Source organism: Pan paniscus, chromosome 10 (genome assembly GCF_029289425.2).
Source record: "Pan paniscus chromosome 10, NHGRI_mPanPan1-v2.0_pri, whole genome shotgun sequence".
Classification (NCBI taxonomy): domain Eukaryota; kingdom Metazoa; phylum Chordata; class Mammalia; order Primates; family Hominidae; genus Pan; species Pan paniscus.
Genome location: NC_073259.2, coordinates 10,576,472 through 10,598,931, shown reverse-complemented (window position 1 = coordinate 10,598,931; position 22,460 = coordinate 10,576,472). Strand labels below are relative to the sequence as shown.

General features: G+C 47.7%; 2 protein-coding genes across 2 annotated transcripts; one reads left to right on the top strand and one right to left on the bottom strand.

Annotated features, from left to right (window-relative positions):
• Positions 1–329: 329 nt before the first annotated feature.
• Positions 330–3,218, bottom strand: KCNA5 (potassium voltage-gated channel subfamily A member 5). Its single transcript, XM_003846207.5, has one exon. The coding sequence runs from the start codon at positions 2,929–2,931 to the stop codon at positions 1,123–1,125; it is 1,809 nt and encodes a 602-aa protein (XP_003846255.3). The 5' UTR covers positions 2,932–3,218; the 3' UTR covers positions 330–1,122.
• An 11,647-nt stretch (positions 3,219–14,865) lies between these two features.
• Positions 14,866–17,073, top strand: LOC100985239 (eukaryotic translation initiation factor 3 subunit F-like). Its single transcript, XM_034934993.3, has one exon. It carries the CDS (start codon positions 15,950–15,952, stop codon positions 16,520–16,522), a length of 573 nt encoding a protein of 190 aa, XP_034790884.1. The 5' UTR covers positions 14,866–15,949; the 3' UTR covers positions 16,523–17,073.
• Positions 17,074–22,460: the final 5,387 nt, after the last annotated feature.

The following is a 22,460-nucleotide window of genomic DNA, read 5'->3' as shown; positions in this document are numbered from 1 at the left end:
ACAAGACTGGCAGGGGTCTGATCCCCTTTTTCCTTTAAGTGCCCTCCCTACTCCAGGCTGACCATAAGGGCTGATACTACTGCTTCAGAGAGCATCTCACAGGGGCGTCCATGCCATAAACAGCCTGGACAAAATTCACCCACCATTGTCTATGAGGCACCAAGGGGTGCACTGAAAAGACGTCGCCAAGCAAATCATGAGCTTTTCAGATTTCCTCTAATCCCAGTCAATGCGTTTGCTCTGATGTCAAAACCAGAAACAGCCAGTGACAGACTATTTTTAAAAATTTCAGAAAATGTATCAGCTGCAGAAAAACTAACACTTGCCTCAACAAGGTAACCTTTTATTTCCTGGGATAAAAATAAAGACAATAAATTATCAGAAGTATTCCTCCAATATCATTAAAATGCTTTTTTGAAGAAAGTTACAAGAATTGTTTAAGGCGCACAGAAAAAGTCAGATTTGCCTTTCTTCAAGAACATTCTCTGCCCTAGACACAAAGCACCAATACCACATCCCAGAAAAGACAGAGGCTTGGAGACACAGGAAACAGAACAGCCCATACCAAGATCTCTGACTCTAATATAAGTAACACAGAAAAACATCAGGACAACTCTTTCTTCCATAAATACAACATGTATCTTGAAAATATACCCAAAATATCTCTATCTGAACTACAGTACAAAAAGCCACTTACCAGGCATAAAAATAATATTTTCCCCTATACACAAATACAATCATATGTAAAGCAAATTTGGAACACATGGATGGAGGAGTTACATAATCTCTTGGGATCTGGGCTATTTAGAGTCATTTTTGTTTGGGTTATCCCTCTGCTGGGTATAGGAGACTGGCTACAAATACATCCATCTCACAGCGCTCACCATTTCCACAGCTCCTGCGTCATGGAATGTGGTACTTTTTAAAAATAGGCGACCCTTGGGTGTCATGGAAAGAATAGAGAAAATGGGGGGATCGAGGGAGGGAGGAAAGGAGTGAAAGGAGAGGGGTAGACTGAGGTTACAGTGTGACTTCAAATACTCTGCGGTATAATGTAGATATCCATGTTCAGCAAGCCTCCCATTCCCTACTCCACTGCCACCAGTCTGCCTGAATCTCCTTTCACAAATCTGTTTCCCGGCTGGTGTCCAGGCAGAGGGCATAAAGGGACCTCCGCAAGTCCACGTTGCTCTTGGCCTTGACGTTACACTTCTCTAGGGGGCAGCTGCCCCTTCGGGCACTGTCTGCATTCTCCAGGGTCCCCCCAGCCTTGCAGAAGGATCCCCTGCTCCCGCTGACCTTCCGCTGGCCTCCTCTGTCCAGCCCCGGCCCCTGGCTCTGAGTGCCCTGCTCTTCCTTAAGGACTGCCGGCTCCTCGTGATCCGTTTCCCGGTGGTAGAAGTAGTTGAAGTTGGAGACGATGACGGGCACAGGCAGGGCAATGGTGAGGACCCCGGCGATGGCACACAGCGAGCCCACGATCTTGCCCCCAACAGTGATGGGCCTCATGTCCCCGTAGCCCACAGTGGTCATGGTGACCACTGCCCACCAGAAGGCGTCAGGGATGCTAGAGAAATGGGTGCCCTGGTTGTCAGCCTCTGCGAAGTAGACGGCACTGGAGAAGAGGATGACCCCGATGAAGAGGAAGAAGATGAGCAGCCCCAGCTCCCTCATGGAGGCCTGCAAGGTCTTGCCCAGGATCTGCAGCCCCTTGGAGTGGCGGGAGAGCTTGAAGATGCGGAACACCCGGACCAGGCGGATGACTCGGAGGATGGCCAGGGACATGGCCTGCTGCCCATTCTGGCCGCCTCCTCCGCCCCCTGGCTGCTGCTCTGCCAGTTCAGTGCCCAGGGTGATGAAGTAGGGGAAGATGGCCACCACATCGATGATGTTCATGATGTTCCGGGAGAACCCTGCCTTGCTGGGGCAGGCGAAGAAGCGCACGAGCAGCTCGAAGGTGAACCAGATGACGCACGTGGTCTCCACGATGAAGAAGGGGTCGGCCAGGGTCCTGGGCAGGAGCGGTGCCACCGTAGGGCCAGAGGGCGGCGCCATGACCCCGCTGCCGTTGGCCCCAGGGGCGGGCGCGGGAGGCTGGTGAGGCGCCGGAGGGTGGCGGAGCAGCTCACGTTCATCCCTGAACTCAGGCAGGGTCTCCAAGCAGAAGGTGATGATGGAGATGAGGATAACCAAGACCGAGACGATGGCGATGGCCCGCGCGGACCCAGAGCTCTCCGGATACTCGAAGATAAGCCACACCTGGCGCTGGAACTCGTTGCGGGGCAGGGGCTTCTCCTCTTCTTTAATGAAGCCCTCATCCTCGCGGAAGCGCTCCATGGCCTCGTCCCCCAGCTGGTAGAAGCGTATCTCGTCCGCGAACACGTCCAGGGAGACGTTGACCGGCCTCCGCAGGCGGCCCCCGGACTGATAGTAGTAGAGGATACCGTCGAAGCTGGGCCGGTTGCGGTCGAAGAAGTACTCGTTCCTCAGGGGGTCGAAGTAGCGCAGGCGCTTGGCGGGGTCCCCCAGGAGTGTGTTGGGGAACTGCGCCAGGGTGCCCAGCTGCGTCTCAAAGCGCAGCCCTGAGATGTTGATGTGGACGCGCTGGTGGTGCAGGGACGCCGTGCCCAGAGCCTGGTCCTCCTCCGTGCCCAGGCCGGGATCGCCTTCTTCCTCCTCGTCCTCGGGAGGCGGCCGTCGAGGCCGTGGCAGCTCCTTTGGCAGCGGAGGCAAGGGCCGCACTCCCGAGTCCGCGTCTCTCTGCGCGCCGCGCCCCTTTGGCGCCGGCTCCTTGGGCCCATCGCTGAGCCCAGCCGTCGGGGGACACTGGAGCTCTCCCCCTGTGGCCTGGCCGCAGCCTGCCCGGGCCTCATCGCCTCCTCTGACGGTCATGGCACCGCCGTTCTCCAGGGGCACCAGGGCGATCTCCATGGCGCGGGAGCAGAGGGCATGCTGCGCCCCAGCTGACCGGCTCCCGCGCCCCCTACTCACGCTCCGCGGGCGCCTGGCGTCAGGCTCCGCTCCAGCGGTCGGCCGGCCCCTCTCTGGGGAGAGCTGGGGTTGCTGGCGCGATCCCCTCGCTTGGCCCTGACGTCAAGAAGCCGCTGCCCTGCTCTCTGCCTCTCTCTCTTCTGGCAGCCCGTTACCAAGCAGCCGAAAAGCCTCCTTCCAGCAGATGCAACCTTCAGCCGCCCCTCTCTGGCTGCGCCGCGCTTGGCCTCCACCCTCGGCGCCTCCCCCGCCTTCCCCCTCCTCTCCCCCTCCTCCCGCTTCCCCTCCCGGGTCTCGTGGCAGCGAGTGTCTCCCCGGAGGGCGCAGCTGGGGCCCCTAGCAAGGGAAAGGAGGGGCTGAGAAGGGTGCAGCCCAGCGGAGGGGGGGAAGGAGTGGGGAGGATGGAGGAACAGGTTGTACCGACAGCGCTGAAATTCCCAGGGCAACCAGATGAGAATAGCTCTGGATTTCAGTTCACCTGGGAACCCGCTGGAAACCGAGTGGACTCCAGGAGGAACGAAGTGCCTTGGGCTAAAGGGACGAGGCTTTGAGCTGAGTCGGAGTATGAGAGACAGAGACGGGAGACACCAGTCCTTTTTATTTTGGAGAAATAACGGTATTTCTTTGGGAAGGATTACAGAAGGGAGGGGGGCCACGTAGTTACGGACCTTGAAATACATGTATCAATGGAGAAGCATCTCTCTTCCCGTCTTCCTACAGATCCACAAAAATGTACAAGGGGGTTGGAACCCTGCAGGATTCCCATGCCCTAGCCTGTTTCCAGTACAGACCCGGTGGCAGCCCAGGCAAGCAGCCTAGTCAGGAGATGAGCTGTCTGGTCTCAACCCAGCAGAACCCCTCCACCCGCTCCAACGAATCCCATTTGCAAAAACCACAGCAGGGAAGGGGAGAAGCGATTTTTACAATCCTGGTGAGGGCTAATCCTGCCTGGTGAATCTTGGACCTAGCAACTGCATCTAGGTCCATGAAGGAGACTGAGGGTGGAGGTGGCTTATGAGAGGGAGCCAGGGAGGTTGTCCAATCTCCAAGGCTGGAGCATTCCCAAGAATGGAATAATAACAACCAATACTTACTTGGCTCTCATTATGCACCAGCCCACTCTCAGCACTTTACAAATATTGTCTCTGTGTATTCCTACAGCAACCTATTTTGTAAGTACTATTATCATCACCATTCTATAAATGAAGAAACTGAGGCACAGAGAGATGGACAGACTCACCCAGGCTTATGCAGGTAGAAACTGATGATGCTGGAACTCAAACTCAAACAATCAGAGTTTGGCCCTTGTCCCCTATATTTCACTCCTCTATAGAAATGCATAATCCCTTTTCCTGATACAAGCACTCCCTCACTCCAACATCTGGCCTGAGAACTTTAGTTCCCTGCTGCAGGAGGCAGGATGATGGCTGATATAACATATTAATCTTTCTAGGTTGGGACATTAGGAAATCTTCCCCTGCCCTGTCTCGACCCCTGCAGGGTTTTAGCAGGCATTGGTAACCAAGAGAAATCTGTTTCAAGGTGTGTGTCTGGAACTGCCAGACACAGTCTCCAGAAGTTTCTTGGTTTTAAATTATCATAAAGTGGCTGTGTTTTTGAATGTCTGTTTTCATTGTCTATTTTTGTTTCTGCATATTGTTTCAGATTTATATGCGTGAAGTTAGGACCTCTTGTCAATGAATGTCTCTATCCAAAGGGTGTGATTTGGAAACTTGGTCCTGGGTGCCCAAGTGTGTGTTGCAATAGCAGCACATAGACACACAAACTTGGGTCAAGGTTTGAGAAGTATGTGTGCATATGGCTTTTTAAGAGTTTATATGTGAAGGTGGATGTGAATTTGGTGTGCATAAGTATTTTCATTCTGTGTGACTGTGCATATTGTTGGCTGTCTTTGCAGACGTGCATGAGTGAGGAAGGGTATGAATATGAAAATCAGTATGTGAAGGCATCACTGGTTAACCACAGGGCCTTGCATTCCCTTTCCCCATATCTGTGCCATCCCTGCTTCATCTCCAGTGGGCTTTCATTCTTCTCTGGCTCTGAGGTTGCCAGTCAGGATCAGGTATTTTTCCTGGGGAGCCTGGGACTTACTGAGCTTGCAGACAGTGAGGTCAGAGACCCATGACAGTCTTGTCTACTGATTCATGCATCTTGCAAATACAAGGATGCTATATTGGTTCACCTGGGTTCTCCTCGGGCTCCCCAGAGGAAAGAATTCTCTGGAGCTTGTCTTTCAGGGGCTTTCTGGGAGATTGTTCCCTGAAGAAGGAGAGTACAACATAAACAGTCCAGGAAAAGCACGAAACCCAGGCCTCCTTCAATGTGGTATTTCCTTAGATCTGTTTCCCATGCATTTGCCAATTCTTATAGGTTTCTGGCAAAATCACCTTCAGATGTCACATGTGGTAGCCATGGAGGTATACTGCTCAAATCTCCCTTAAAGAAAGAATTTGCTTTTCAACTGCCAGAGTGCAGTGAACTGACAGGCTCCAGCTGTTGGCACTGCCTCAGCTTTAGTGCAGGGGCCACACTCCTTTGGGGTAGCCCTCTGAGCACAGCAGGGTTACAAAGACCTGGCCATTTCTACTCAGTGCAGATTTCCACTAACGGCAATCTTTGCTCTGCATTTCCCCAGCAGATTGGCCAAGACTTTGAAAGATCTACATTGCACTCTGAGACTCTGTCCAACCCCTCTGCCTCCCCTCCTTCCTTTCACAAGTGCCAGATCAGCATCATAATCTGAATGCTTTCCCTAATGAATTCTTCTTCCTATCACTTTTAACTTTCTTTGTTATCTCCCAGTAAACCTCTTACACTCCTAACTTGATCTCTGTCTTCTTCCCAGAGCACACATTATATAACTGAAAGCTGCCTTCTTTACTATCTAATCCTACGAGGTTAACTCTTTTATAGCAGTGCTTAATGTGCACCATTGCCTGAGGATCTTGTTAACATGCAGACTCTGAACCAGGGTAGGGCTTAGCGTGCATTTCACACAGCGCCCAGGTGATACTGATGCACCTGTCTAGAGATCACATTCCCATAAGAATAGATTTTTATCTCTATGTATGTATGCATGTATGTATCTAGCTATCTAGCTATCGCATCTGCGAATGGTATCTACCACACTATATCTATCTATCCATCAATCTATCTATCTATTTACCTACCTACCTTTCTAGCTAGCTACTCTCTAGTTACCTATTTATCTATTTATAAATGATAGGTAGGTAGATGAGAGAGAGGGAGAGAGCTAACAGAGAGAGAGAGATATTTTGAACTCAAGGAACATTTTTTATTGATCTTTGATTTTCTTTGCAACACCAAACATGGTGCCACGTCCATATTATGCATTTCACTAAATATGTACTGAACGCAATTGAACTAGGGGAAGGAAATTCAGCTGTTGGAACAGCGAGGGAGGGGAAACCTGGGGATAGGAACTGAAAGGTGGTTTCTGAGATTAGCTAAGTATGCAAAGTGGTTGTAGAGATGGGACCTAACCATCTGAAGACTTATAACCATTTGTTCGGGTTATATACCACAGCATTATCACAGACCACTTCAACTTTGTGGGCGAAAAGCAACAATTTCATATTTTGGACTGTATAGTTTAATTTCTTGTGTTTGAGACCTGAGGTGACTATAGCTCTGTTTATTATGTGAGTAACACAAAACAAGGAGACCTGCTGGATTTTCATCTAGTTCAGGGAAAATCTTTCCCCATTGGACAGCATTTAAAGGGACGGAGGGAGGCAGAAAATATGCCACTAGTCTTTCTGTCAGACATTGATTTTACTCCTCTGTGGTGCAGGGAGTTCATAGATGCAGGAAGCCCAATGTGAGGACAGGATCCTAGCAGTGGCCTTGTCTGACACACCCTGCCAGCCAGGTAAAGATACTAGCCAGTCTGTCTGTCCAAGTCTCGGGGCTCAGGATCCCTCTGCTCCTTTCTTTCAAGAGGAAGAGAGGTTGCTGCTGAAAGGACCACATCTGTAAAGCATCCCTAGCCAGCTCTGGCAGGGCTCCACCAGCAAACCCAGGCACGGCCCAGAGAGCTTGAGTAAGAGAAGTGCGCTCGGAGCTGCTTTTCCAGCTTCTTTTTTATTCCTCTGGTAAACCAGTTATTCCAACTTACCCCCATTACACCTGTGTCTGACTTCCCCAAGTTTTCCCTCCATTAAAAAAGAAAATTGAGCAAAACCAGCATTGTATCTTCTCCACAAGGGAGGCTGTCAGCCCCAGATTAGAGAAAACTTGTTTTCTCCAACCTCCCCACCATTCCTTGGCCAGCATCTTTCATCATCTAAAGCATTTAAAGGGACAGAGGGAGGCAAAAATTATGCCACTAGTCTTTCTGTCAGACATTGATTTTCCTCCTTTGTGGTGCAGGGGGTTCATAGATACAGGAAGCATCTATGTGTTACTCATATAATAAACAGAGCTATAGTCACCTCAGGTCTCAACATGGAGGCATTGGAAGTGGGAAACAAGGGCTCAGGACTTCTTAGGCTGGACCAGCAAGAGCCAAAGAGAAGACAGCTTGGTCAGAATAAACCATACTAAGGCACCTTTCTTTAAAAATAAATAAATACATACATAAATAAATAAGAACTTGATTAACAGGTCCTTGGTAGACTGGGTCTTACTGCCAAATATCACAGAGTCTGTAATTCCATGGTACATCACTATTCCATAATGCATGGCAAAGATGAATTGTCAAGCAATAATTGGTATTATTCAGTGTATTAATCAGCAAAAGAGTGAAGCTGTCTCTCACCTAATTCTCTATCCTGGATGCATTTGCCTCATAGATCTGCAGAAAAAAAAAAACCCAAAAAAACAAAAACACTTTAATGAAGGGGGCAGCTGTTCTTCCCTTCCCTCCCCTTCCCTTCTCACTGGCCCCTTAATCCAACACCTTGGGAAGGAAGCCCTGGAAGTGACCTTCCTTTCCTGTTTGACGGGAGTGACAAAGATGGAGTAAAACAAAACACAAAAACAAAACATGCATGCCTGTGCTGGGGGCAGGTGGCTGGTCACTTGCCTGTTAAGAGATGGAAGCAGGAGGGGGGGGCAGGAAGGAGGCGGAGGGTTGGGGGACAGCAGGAGATTATGCTTAAACTGACCCAGATCCTGACAGAGACCTCCAAGGGCTACTAGGATTTCCTGTTTAGAAAGATTAATATGAGAGCCCATTCACACAAATCAAGGCTCCCATCTGGAGCTTGATTTCTTCTTTTCCTCTCTCCCTCTCTAGGTATAATCCAGGAATAAATTCATTAATGGATTCATTAAATCCAGTGCATTTTCAAAGACCAGACATAGAAAATAAAGCAACCTAAACACACAGGGGCTGGGGGTTCAAGGGACAGCTTGCCCTGTGAGTGCTGCTCTTCTCTCTCTCCTTTCCTTCCCTTCCCTCCTCCACGGGCAGGCTGGTGGGTTACAGGTGCATTGTCACCCTCTCTCAGACTCTCTTTTTCTCTTGTCCATCTTTTCCTCCCTCAGACATCTCAAAGGTTTCTACTCCCATAACATGAAAACCTAACTGTGAAATTATGAACCAATGGCTTCATTTGTAGTTTAGGGCTAGACATTGTTTGAATTGTTTTCTGTGTCCTCAAGAACAACTGCAACTCTTATTTTCTAACTCTCTGCTTAGGTGCCCAGACCAAGGAAGGCATTCATTAACTACTTTTGAATATAAAGTATATTCAACTGAATATATGTCTTTTCTGGCTAGATTATTGTCCACATTGTATAAAGATATGTTTATGAATTTAACTTATGTATCAAGACATAGTTTTAAAGTACTTTATTTTAAAAGTGCTAAGCAAATGTAAGACAATTTTATTATTATGTAAGCAACATCCCTTCTAAGGCGGGAAAAATCAAGTGGTTGCGACACAATTCCCGCAGTTCAGGTAGACAAAGATGTGCGTAATATGAGCCTTTGCACCCATTTTTCCCAATGTCCTATCAAAATAAGTTCTCTTTATTTCGATTTGGCAAAAAGTTGGTTTAGTCACGGAATGGGATTAAGGCTTCACCACGGTTTGGATGTAACCGGACCTGGGGGCTGGGATGGAATGGCTTCCAGAGGCCTGCTACTCAAAATGCAGTCCGTGGACCAGCAGTATCAAGGTCACCTATAAATGTATCAGAAATGCAACTTCCTAATCCCATCCCCAGACCTATTGAATTAGAACATCTGGAGACTGGGCCCAGGAATTTGTTTCCACAAGTTCTCTGGGTGATTTTGATGCCTGTCAAAGTTTTAGAACACTGCCCTACAGGGCTGATTCTTTTACTGGGTGCCATGGTGCATAAGGAGTTCTGGGGCTGGGAGAAAAATTCTCTTAGATAAGAGCTTGGGATCTGGACTGGGGTAGACCTAGCCAGAGTTCCAGCAATATGCCTTACTCATGTGACACTCAGCATCTCTACGACTCAGTTTCTCTATCTGTAAATTAGACACTACTAGTACCCACCTCTTGCAGTTGCTCTAAGTATTAAAGCTCTGGTGGAATATATGTACTCAATTATTATACTTGGTATTGTTAATGCTAGTTAATCTGTGAAATTTAACAGCTGACAAGTACATGCATAGTCCCCAAATTATCTGCATTAATTGTCTACAGTGACCACTGGGGTAGTTAGTGGCCTCTATCTTTGTTCACCCAATGATGTGGCCATGATCTTCTAGCTTAGTGGAAAGTGAGGCAAACTGTTTCCTTGGGTCTTAGCCTCAGCATGGCAGATACCCTAAGTAGTTGGTGTCACAGTAAGAGACCCTCATCATCTGGTCCAGGCCTTCCTGGTAATATCAGTTTTCCAATTGCTGCTGTAACAAACTGCCACAAACTTAGTAGCTTAAAACAACACAAAATTTTTATCTTGCAATTCTAGAGGTCGTAAGTCCCAAACAGGTCTCTCTGGGCTAAAGTCAAGGTGTCAGCAGGGCTGGTTCCTTTGGGAGACTTCAGGGGAGAATTTGTGTCTTTGCCTTTTCCAGCTTCTAGAGGTCACCCATATTCCTTGGCTCATGGCCCCCTCCTCCATCATCAAAGCCAGCAACTGCATCACTCTGACCTCTGCTTCCTTTGTCACCTCTCCTTCTCTGGCTCTCCAGCCTCCCTCTTCTAGCTTTTAAGAACCCTTGTGATTACATTGGTTCCATCTATATAATTCAAGATAATTTCCATTTTAAGATCCTTATTTTAATTACATCTGCCAAATCCCTTCTGCCATGTGGTAACATGTCCACATGTTCCAGGGATCAGGATGTGGACATCTTTGGAGGACCATTATTCTGCTACCACACTGTTTTTTGTCCCTCCAAAGTATGCTGGGAGACTCATAGGATGAGGCTTCCAGAGACGCAAGAGACCTAAGAGATCAGCTAGTCAAATCATTACATTTTACTGTCAGCAAACATTTGGAGATTTGCTCTCGAGGAAGAACAGAGGCTGAACAACCTAAGACCCTGGCTTAAAACCCAGATCTGTGGGGTCCAGTGGTCTCACCAGCAGGCAAACTCTCTGATGCAGAGAAAAAGACCCCAAGCAGCCAATAGCATCAAGTCATAAAAATTTAGACCCGGACTTCCAGGAAGATGAAAGGTGATACTAAAGACTGAGTCATACCACGAGGTGCCTCAGTCTCCAGGTCTGTGGAGGAAGAGTTTATCGTGTTTGCTTATTCTCCGAAAGCTGTCTTTCTACTCCTGAAGTCCAGTGCATGCATGGAATATTTGCGAATTGGAAGCCTGGTCTCTCATTAATCACTGCCACTTCTCATGGAGCAAGAGACAGTGTGATTTCTCACACATAGCAATCATTTCTTTCCCTGATAAAGACAGTAATCTGGGGAAGGGCAATTATCTCAGCAGAATTACCAATCTTGCGGCGTGTCTGAAAGCACACGGTATTCATTTGCTGCTATTTTAATGTCTGCCGTCTTCCTAGCCCCTCCCCAGCCCAATGCTGAAATCCCCACCCTCCCACCCTCCTTCTTTTCTTTTTTCTTTTTTTTTTTTTTTTTATTGATCATTCTTGGGTGTTTCTCGCAGAGGGGGATTTGGCAGGGTCACAGGACAATAGTGGAGGGAAGGTCAGCAGATAAACAAGTGAACAAAGTTCTCTGGTTTTCCTAGGCAGAGGATCCTGCGGCCTTCCGCAGTGTTTGTGTCCCTGGGTACTTGAGATTAGGGAGTGGTGATGACTCTTAACGAACATGCTGCCTTCAAGCATCTGTTTAACAAAGCACATCTTGCACCGCCCTTAATCCATTCAACCCTGAGTGGATACAGCACATGTTTCAGAGAGCACAGGGTTGGGGGTAAGGTCGCAGATCAACAGGATCCCAAGGCAGAAGAATTTTTCTTAGTACAGAACAAAATGAAAAGTCTCCCATGTCTACCTCTTTCTACACAGACACAGCAACCATCCGATTTCTCAATCTTTTCCCCACCTTTCCCCCCTTTCTATTCCACAAAACCGCCATTGTCTTCATGGCCCGTTCTCAATGAGCTGTTGAGTACACCTCCCAGATGGGGTGGTGGCCGGGCAGAGGAGCTCCTCACTTCCCAGTAGGGGCGGCCGGGCAGAAGCGCCCCTCACCTCCCGGACGGGGCAGCTGGCCGGGCGGGGGGCTGACCCCCCCCACCTCCCTCCCGGACAGGGCGGCTGGCCGGGCAGAGGGGCTCCTCACTTCCCAGTAGGGGCGGCTGGGCAGAGGCGCCCCTCACCTCCCAGACAGGGCGGCTGGCCGGGCGGGGGGGCTGATCCCCCCACCTCCCTCCCGGACGGGGCGGCTGGCCGGGCGGGGGGCTGACCCCCCCACCTCCCTCCCGGACGAGGCGGCTGGCCGGGCAGAGGGGCTCCTCACTTCCCGGTAGGGGCGGCCGGGCAGAGGCGCCCCTCACCTCCCGGACGGGGCGGCTGGCCGGGCGGGGGGCTGACCCCCCCACCTCCCTCCCGGACGAGGAGGGAGGACGCTCCTCACTTCTCAGACGGGGTGGCTGCCGGGCGGAGGGGCTCCTCACTTCTCAGACGGGGCGGTTGCCAGGCAGAGGGTCTCCTCACTTCTCAGACAGGGCGGCCGGGCAGAGACACTCCTCACATCCCGGACGGGGCGGCAGGGCAGAGGTGCTCCCCACATCTCAGACGATGGGCGGCCGGGCAGAGACGCTCCTCACTTCCCAGATGTGATGGTGGCCGGGAAGAGGCGCTCCTCACTTCCCAGATGTGATGGCGGCCGGGCAGAGACGCTCCTCACTTCCCAGATGTGATGGCGGCCGGGAAGAGGCGCTCCTCACTTCCTAGATGGGATGGCGGCCGGGCAGAGACGCTCCTCACTTTCCAGACTGGGCAGCCAGGCAGAGGGGCTCCTCACATCCCAGACGATGGGCGGTCAGGCGGAGACGCTCCTCACTTCCCAGACGGGGTGGCTGCCAGGCAGAGGCTGCAATCTCGGCACTTAGGGAGGCCAAGGCAGGCGGCTGGGAGGTGGTTGTAGCGAGCCGAGATCACGCCACTGCACTCCAGCCTGGGCGCCATTGAGCACTGAGTTAACGAGACTCCGTCTGCAATCCCGGCACCTCGGGAGGCCGAGGCTGGCGGATCACTCGCGGTTAGGAGCCGGAGATCAGCCCAGCCGACGCATCGAAACCCCGTCTCCACCAAAAAAATACGAAAACCAGTCAGGCGTGGCGGCGCACGCCTGCAATCGCAGGCACTCGGCAGGCTGAGGCAGGAGAATCGGGCAGGGAGGTTGCAGTGAGCTGAGATGGCAGCAGTACCGTCCAGCTTCGGCTCGGCATCAGAGGGAGACCGTGGAAAGAGGGGAGAGGGGAGAGGGGAGAGGGGAGAGGGGGGAGGGGGGAGGGGAGAGGGGAGAGGGGGGAGGGGGGAGGGGAGAGGGGAGAGGGGAGAGGGGAGAGGGGAGAGGGAGCTCTATCTACCACACAGTCCTTCTCTCAGGATGAATCTAACCATTATTCTCTTTTTTCTTTTTTCTTTCTTTCTTTTTTTTTTTTTACTATCTTGGGAAATAACTTCCTTATTTGTAGCGGACTGATGCCAATTGTGGGAATATGATATTGAGGATCGTAATAAGGACTCTCACACTCTCAGCTGAGGCTTGGCCACCACCCATTGCATTTTTCGATGGAGCTTCAAAGCTTTTGTCTTTGCCGACAAAGAAATGACTGGCAAACGCCCCCATGGCTGACTTTGTGAAGGGCCTGGTGACTCTCAGCTCCCTGGTATTACTCTACTAAACTGGATAACATTGAAAACCAGTTACCAAGTGGTGAAGGCTGCTTTCCTAGAGCCCAGGAATAAGGCAAAATTGCAATGTGTGTGTGTGTGTGTGTGTGTCTGTCTGTCTGTCTGTCTGTCTTTGGGCTGAGGTGAGGAGGGCCTGGCTGCTAGCATCCTCTCTAGGCCATGTAATGAGCATGACATTGGCAGGCAGAAAACAATGGTTGAGTCCCACTCTACACCTCTGACCACTACCTATAAGGTTTGAGCAGCTAATTTATCCTGTCTAATGTTTTAACCTATAAAATGGGAAATGCAACATTGAGTTCATGGTTACAATAGGGTTTGTGTAAAATAAACTGCATTTAAACTGGGGCCTATTATGTAATCGTAATAGTTAACATTTCTTGAGCTGTTGTTATATGCCCAACCTTGAACTATAGTTTTCACATACTCCACAATGCTGCATCCTCAAAACAGCCCTAAGGAGTAGATGTTATTGTTAATTCTAGTGTATAGATAAGGAAACTGACTAATGCAGTTACACGAATTGTCGAAGGTCTCTTGAGTAGTAAACGGTAGAGCCCTGGTGGCTGCTGGTCACTGCTATGCCATTATTGGGGCATCTCCTCTGAAGGACTGTACAGCAGAGGATGTTTTTCACTGGGGTTCTCCTGCTAACTCTCCATACCCTTCTCTCACCCTGGCCTTACTTACATCAAGTACTATTCAAGGACAGTTGGAGAAAAGCCAATGATAAGGTATGAATAACTGAGAGCCCCGAAGAGCTCCCACGACATTGCTTGTTCATACACAAGAATCTCTAAAAGGTGGAATGCCTTACATCTTGTCAAACCTAAGTGACTTCAAGAGGCAGAAGTTTCAGACCTGATCGTCTATGTGACTTCTGACGGGGGAGCAGCCTATTGGCTCCTCAGCCAACCAAGGCAGCTCCACCTGCTGCCTCCTGGCTCCTGCCTGAGTCAGATCTGTGCAGCCTGGTTGAGATCAGAAGGAGTGAGATGAAAAGGAAGCTGTTGAGAGAAAGGAAAGTTAAGGCCACCAAGACTCAGCTGTGGAACATCAGAGGTTTGGTTTTCAATCTCAAAGGAAGGAGCCTTTGTGGAGGCCATTAGCACTTCAGAAACACTGGAAATAAAGAAGCACTTTCTTTTTGAGACAGAACTGATAGTCACCAGAAGCCACTGCTGGGCTATGCCAGTTTTCACCTCGTTATGGACATTTGTAAAGATTCAGGCTCACCCAGGGCCTTCCTTTGAGGGAACTCTGAGCCCCTGAGCCCATCATCGTCTCAGCTTTCACAGGAAAGAGGAGACAGGCTAGGATGAGAAGTCCGAATCTCTGAAGGAAAGGGCAGCAATACATGGTGATGGGTGTGAAATCTGACTCTGCAAAACTTACTGGCTGTGTGACCTTGGGCAAAACACTTAGCTTCCCTGTCCCTTCACTTCCTTCTCTGTAAAATGGCACTAATCCTATTACTACTATATTAATAGTAGTAATATAACAGAGTTGCTGTAAAGATTGAATTAGTTAATATTTGTAAACTGCTCAGACCAGTGTCTGGCACAAAACAGGCCCTATGTGTTTATTAATAAATGAAATTTTAAAGATAGATTTCATGCCAGGAAGAGGGCCCAACACATTCCTCTTTAGAAAGACTATAAATAGAGCCAACCAAAGGACGCAGGAATTTCCTGTGAGTTAGGAAGCTGTAGGGGCTATGCAGCGAGGCAGAGGGAAAGATCACAAGCTTTGGAGTAGAAAAATCTGGGTTTGGATCCCATGACACTATTTATGCTCTGTGTTACCTAGAGCAAGTCCTATAACTTCTCTGAGCCTCATGTCTCTCATTTGAAAGAGGAGAAGATGGCATCTAGCCCGCCAGGTTATCACCCAGATTGATGATACATGAAAAGTAACTGGGACCCCACAAGCCCCAGTCAGGGTTTGCTCCATTGCCATCATTCTTATCATTGTCCATCTACCGAGTAGGAAAACTCAGGAAGACCATGTAACCTTTGTCAGCTACTCTCTCCACTCCAGTTTTCATGCAGGTACACATACTGCCTCAGGACATCTTTCCTTTTTTTTTTTTTTTTTTTTTCTTGAGATGGAGTAGTCACCCAGGCTGGAGTGCGGTGGTGCGATCTTGGCTCACTGCAACCTTGCCCTCCCTGGTTCAAGCGATTCTCTTGCCTCAGCTTCCCGAGTAGCTGGGACTACAGGCGTGTGCCACGACACCCAGCTAATTTTTTGTATTTTTAGTACAGACGAGGTTTCACCGTGTTAGCCAAGATGATCTCAATCTCCTGACCTTGTGATCAGCCCGCCTCGGCCTCCAAAATGCTGGGATTACAGGCATGAGCCACCACGTCTGGGTCATTTTTTTTTTTCTTAAGAGATGAGGTCTCACTCTTGTTGCCTGGGCTGAACTGCAGTGGCTTTGTCCCCATTTCTTACTCCAGGTTTTCAGTGAGTCTGTGAAGCTTGTGTACATTGCAAGGAGGCTGTATTGGTCAGGGTGCAAGCAGAAACGCAGAACCTCTAAGAGGTATGTGTAGTAAATAATCAGTTACAGGGACTTGACCCTATGCAATCCCGGGAGCTGGTTGAGAGTCTCTATAAGGCTACTGTCTTTCTGTCAGATGCTGGAACTCCAGGGCCCCAGGGAATGCATCAAGAAGGGAAAGTGGGAACCAGAGCCGCAGCCGGTGCTGGCATTGGTGCTGGAACTGAGGCTGGGACCGCTGCCGGGGCTGGGGCTGGCGTGGCTGGAGGAGCACTTGCTGGTACCACCGGTGTGGCCATCTTGTGGAGAAAGAAAGCCTGGGAGGACCATGGGAGTGATGTTCACACCTCTGACAGTGAAATATGTATACTGTGACACTGAACGCATTGGAGTTGACCTGATCGTGAAGACCTGCCTTAGCCCCAACAGAGTGATTGGACTCTCAGGTGACTTGCAGCAAGTAGGAGGGGCATCCGCTCGCATCCGGGATGCCTTGAGCACAGTGTTGCAATATGCAGAGGATGTACTGTCTGGAAAGGTGTCGGTTGGCCGCTTCCTGGTGAACCTGGTTAACCAAGTACCCAAAATAGTTCCTGATGACTTCGAGATCATGCTCAACGGTAACATCAACAACCTGTTGATGGTGACCTACCTGGCCAACCTCACACAGTCACAGATTGCCCTCAGTGAAAAACTTGTAAACCTGTGAATGGAGCCCAAGCAGTAAGCCTGCTGGTCTAGGTCTTAACCCCAGGACTCAGAAGTGAAGGAGAAATGGGTTTTTCGTGGTCTTGAGTCACACTGAGACAGTCAACTGTGTGTGACTCTAATAAACGTAGCCTACTTTTTGTAAATTAAAAAAAAAAGAAGGGAAAGTGGATGTAATGTGGGAGAAGGCAAAGACAAGCTGGGCCCCTCAGGGCAGAATGGAGCCCGTATCTCTGTCCTCACTGCCTCCAACCCTGATGACGTGCTTGTCCTAAAGGGGAAGGTGGCTCCCTCTGTCATGGAGCTAAAACACATACCTGGTCCAGGAATCAGAGAAGCTGGTGAAGGATTCAGAGAAAAGCAGAACATGTGCAGGCCCACCTGCCGCCACCCCAAGGGCATGAGTCACAGATCAGTGACAATGTGCCTGAGCTGCAGAAGCACCTGCCCCACCTTCTGACAGTGAAAAGTAACACGGCTGCCACTTCACTTTTGTCCTTCAAATTTCAAGCAAAAATGTCTCTTATTCCCCACTCTAACTGGGAACTTGCAGGGAAAAGAATTCTGGGAAACATATTTCAGCCTGGCCCACTTGACACATTACAAAGCCGCCACAGCAATTGTTGAAAAACCTAGACGAGCCCCTTACAGCGAGTTCACATATTCACAAGCTGCAAGGTTCTCAACTCTAATATAAAAACATAATTTTTTTATAACTGTTTCATCTATTTTGTGCCACATTCAATCCCTGCAAAGGCTCTTCAAAGAAAGAGGCTGTATAGTGTATACTGAGGTACTAGTCATAGACATTTAGGTGTCTAATTGAAGTGTAACAGTGATTTTTTTTTAGGGAACATGTAGGAAATGTGTTTCTGCACTAAGCTAAGAATCCTTGCTATCTGAGGCAGGGCTAAAAGGCATCCGAATTCACAATAGAGTGGAGGAGAAAGTCATAAACATCATCAGTGACCTTGGGGTCAGTTGTAGAAACCAGCAAATGGTGGAGCAGAAGGACCAGGAGGTACCAGTAATGAGGAACGAGTTACAGAAACGTGACTGTAGGCAATTATGGAGACCGCTGGACAGTCTTTAGAAGTCTGCTGTCTTCAGATCTGATTCTGGAGCTCTGAAAGACGCACCTGTGTTTCCTTTTTGGCTCTTTGAGAATCTGAATACGCATAAGTACCATTTTTTTCCTCTTCTTTTAAAAGTAGTCTATTTTTACCTTTCTTTCCTCTGCATCTTCTCCCTTTTCCCCTCTTCTCATCCTGATCCCATCTTGATATTTTGCAACCAGAGAACTGAATGGTAACTTTGATTGCCACAGAAGCACTATATTTGTAAAAGAAAGAGGGGAGGCGAAGACACAGGATGGCGGTAGATAGCAGAATATAGAAGCCTAATATCAATTTTTTTTAGTAGGATAAGTTACATTACAAGATAGGATTCAGTTCCAGGGTGTGCGAACTGCCCTATAAGAAGAAATTATTTTCATCTTGACCCAGTCCATTAGGACACAGAGCCCCAGATAGGGAGTCAAGAAGCCGAGGTCCCAGCCCTAGCTCTGTCAATATATTAATTCTTGACAAGTCTCTTCATTTATGGAGTGCATTTTGTTCAATGACTAATAAGAGTCATTAGATATTAAGGTCATCTGAAACTTGATAGAGCTGTAGTTCGAAGATAGCTACCACTCGGTACTATCAATGTACTGTTGCTATAGATGTGAAGACTATTATTGGCCTCCCCTGACAAACAGTCTCTGCTTAACCAAACTTTAATCAGGCTTCGAACCTTCTCCTAGGTCCATCTGTGTACTCCTAGGTCTAGTTTTAGCAAATAATCTCCCATTCTTGATACCTGATCACCCTTCACTTCTGATAAGGTTCTTCGTCCTCCACTATGTTGTAACCAAAACACAGGTCAGTTTCTTGCCACATGCAGAATCCAATGAACAAGAGTAAGACTTGGTACAAAAATAGTGAATTTATTCCGAAGTGAGCTTGGGGAAGGGGCACAAAACTTCTTGCCTTTAAATGTGCTGCTTCACCTCTGGAGCAGATAACAGACACTTTTACAAGGTAAGGGGGAAAGTGAGCAAGGGCAGGGGTTCCTCCTGCAAGCTTGGTGTCTTATCTACCAGACCTTTGAGTCATACCTTCCTGGGCAGAAATAAGTTGGAAAAGGGGTCAAGCTGGCATGCTTTTGATATGCCCTTCCGGTGGATGAAAGTCTTGAGGCAATTCCCAGAGGGTGGAAGTTCCAGGCCACCTGCTGGAGGTGACAGTTCCCTGGAGGGTGTGCTTTGGCCTGCAAATCCACTGTCAGCTCTGGAAGAGAGATCTATCTTGGAGCACACAGTTAGAAGAACTTGCCCTGCAGGGAATGTCTGGTGAGGGGGAAGGGAAAGGTTATATTTGCATTCCTAAAGGGCTAGATGGAAAGGAGAGAGAAGAGAAAATAATAAAAAATAATAATAACTCATTCTTTTTCCTAGAAAAAGATGGGGGCACTCAGTTCAAATGTCCCTGGTGATGTATGTTCATCCTGGCCTATCTTCAGCAAGAGTCCATGAGGTCAGTTTAGCCAGAATGCCCCGTACCCTGATGTTCCTTTTAGTAATTTTCCATCCACTGACCTCCCACCCTGTTCCTTGGCTATATATTTCCAGTTGCCCGTGCTATATTCAGAGTTAAGCCCAATCTCTCTCCCCAACAGCCAGACCCCTTTGCAGTGGTCCGCATACCTTTCACAGTGGTCTTTAATAAAATCATCCTTATCTTGCTTTAACACATATCATTGATTAATTTTTTTTCCGTTAACATCCCTTAGATTCTTACTCCAAGAAACCTCCCTATTATCATGGAATGAGTCCATGGTCTGTGCAAAATTTAGTTCTTAGATGTGCATAATGGTTTTTTTTATATATTTTTTTATTATACTTTAAGTTCTAGGGTACATGTGCACAACGTGCAGGTTTGTTACATATGTATACATGTGCCATGTTGGTGTGCTGCACCCATTAACTCGTCATTTACATTAGGTATATCTCCTAATGCTATCCCTCCCCCCACTCCCCCACAACAGGCCCCATTGTGTGATGTTCCCCTTCCTGTGTCCAAGTGTTCTCGTTGTTCAATTCCCACCTGTGAGTGAGAACATGCGGTGTTTGGTTTTTTGTCCTTGCGATAGTTTGCTGAGAATGATGGCTTCCAGCTTCATCCATGTCCCCACAAAGGACATGAAGTCATCATTTTTTATGGCTGCATAGTATTCCATGGTGTACATGTGCCACATTTTCTTAATCCAGTCTATCATTGTTGGACATTTGGGTTGATTCCAAGTCTTTGCTATTGTGAGTAGTGCCGCAAGAAACATACGTGTGCATGTGTCTTTATAGCAGCATGTTTTATATTCCTTTGGGTATATACCCAGTAATGGGATGGCTGGGTCAAACGGTATTTCTAGTTCTAGATCCCTGAGGAATCGCCACACTGTCTTCCACAATCGTTGAACTAGTTTACAGTCCCACCAACAGTGTAAAATGTTCCTATTTCTCCACATCCTCTCCAGCATCTGTTGTTTCCTGACCTTTTAAAGATCGCCATTCTAACTGGTGTGAGATGGTATCTCATAGTTGTTTTGATTTGCATTTCTCTGATGGCTAGTGGTGATGAGCATTTTTTCATGTGTCTGTTGGCTGCATAAATGTCTTCTTTTGAGAAGTGTATATTCATATCCTTTGCGCAGTTTTTGATGGGGTTGCTTGTTTTTTTCTTGTAAATTTGTTTGGGTTCTTTGTAGATTCTGAATATTAGCCCTTGTCAGATGAGTAGATTGCAAAAATTTTCTCCCATTCTGCAGGTTGCCTGTTCACTCTGATAGTAGGTTTTTTTTGCTGTACAGAAGCTCTTTAGTTTAATGAGATCCCATTTGTCAATTCTGGCTTTTGTTGCCATTGTTTTTGGTGTTTTAAAATGTGTAACATTTCATTGGTTTTTAAGAAGAGGTTTTAGACTTACACTTGGCCACAGTGCTTCAGATGTTCTGGGAGTTCATGTCAAGCCCAAGAATGAGGTTGCCACAGGAAGACTTGATTCAGGGAGATTAGCAACCCGCCCCATTTTCACTCTTTTTTTTTTTTTTTTTTTTTTTTTTGCTTTTTGGCACAAAATCCTTTCACCCCCACCCTCTGACCAGACTGGCTTTTTTACTTTCCCTAGAGCAGTGGATGTGGCTAAAGGCTTTACTTTGTAAGCATTTACATGGTCCTTACAATGAAAATCAAGTCTGGTCTTTGTGTCTGGACCCCCAAGACCCAGCTCAGTGCCTAGAAGGAGCAAACCCCCAATATTTGTGTGTTGAATGCATGAGAGGTCAACAGTGGGGTCAAGTATGCAGGTCAATAATGAAGACCTGATTAGCAGATCAAATAAATACTTCAATAATCATCAGAAAAAAAAATAACAATCCTGGATTCATCACATTATAATATTAAATTTTTATGAGTAAAAATAGGCATTGCAGAAAACAGGAAAATAGAAAACAATAAAAAACATCCATAATTTCACCATCTAGTGAACATTTCCGTGTTTATGTTTTATATATAATTCTTTTCAAAATAGAGATTTTCCTACTTTTTTATTTAACATTGCATTGCTAAATTATTAAATATTTTTCAAGAAGGGTTTGTAATGACTTTGTTATTATTCTACCAAAGTATATTTATTAGAGCCAAATGCACCTCCTATCCTGATTCTATACATGAAAAATGCACTAAAAAAAAATGATGTGAACTGCCCAGCATCCCTCCCACAGCCAGGAAGAGGACAAAGGTAGATTCTGAGCTCAGATGTTCTGAGAATCCAGAACTGCCTCCCTCGCGAATGTGTCTCTAGCTTTATAATGGCTGTTATGCATGGCTGGTTTAAGTCACACTTCCCTAATTTTATTCAGACACCTTTGTATGCCCTACCCCCACTAAAATACAAGATTCCTGAAACCAGGGTCTTTTATTTCGCAGTGTTCTATTCCCTCCTCTTCCCACCACATATCCCTGTCCAGTGTCTAACAGAACAGCTGAAGCTTTCACACTGGGCGACCTTAAATTCTGTTTGGGAGGGTTTGAATTTCAAAAGCCCCATTAAAGCTCTCCATTTCCTTTGTAACAAACATTTTGCCCAAAGAGTACTCAGGGACCGAGGACAAAAAGCAAGCACTTGCTTCTTTAGAAAGATGTTCCTCCATGTATATGGAGAATTGCAAGAAAAAGAGAAAGGGAGGGTAGGAAAGGAGGAAATCAAATCATCTTTTCTTCTGATTCCTGGCTCCAAGAGGACTGGTCAGGCTGCAGCAGCTCTTGGGGACATGTGGTCAGCTGAGTGGACAGTGGAGTATGTATGGGGGTGGGTGGGGAGGAGAGGTCTCCACAGAATTTTTAGCAGGAAGAGGACAATGAAGGCCACTGGGAGGTGGTTTTTATCTCTCAATTAGATGTATTCTGATTTATGAGGTGACAGCCAGGAGCCCAAACCGTCAGTTGTTGGAAGCTCATGGGAGACAGGGGGTGGGGGCCTGCCCCCTACTTCTGTGTCTGGAACATTCCCTCCCAGTACTCTGAGCCTCCTTTTCTCTGAGCAGTAGCCCAGCCCTGCTATGTTATATACTTAAATGTCTACCACCACCCCTCCTTGTCATTATTTTAAACAGTTCATAGAGATGAACGTCTACAATATTAGTTAAGAATTTTGGTATTTTTGCTAAATATAAACCACTTTGGTTTATCATATTCACACAATCAACCTACACTGATGAACAATACCTACAAAGCACTCCTACGTCAGAGCTGGAGTTGTTACATAGTAGTACAGGATAGAAAAATGAAGGGCCTTCAGTCCATTGAGAATTTCCCCCAAACTCTCTCTGGGACACTGCCTCAC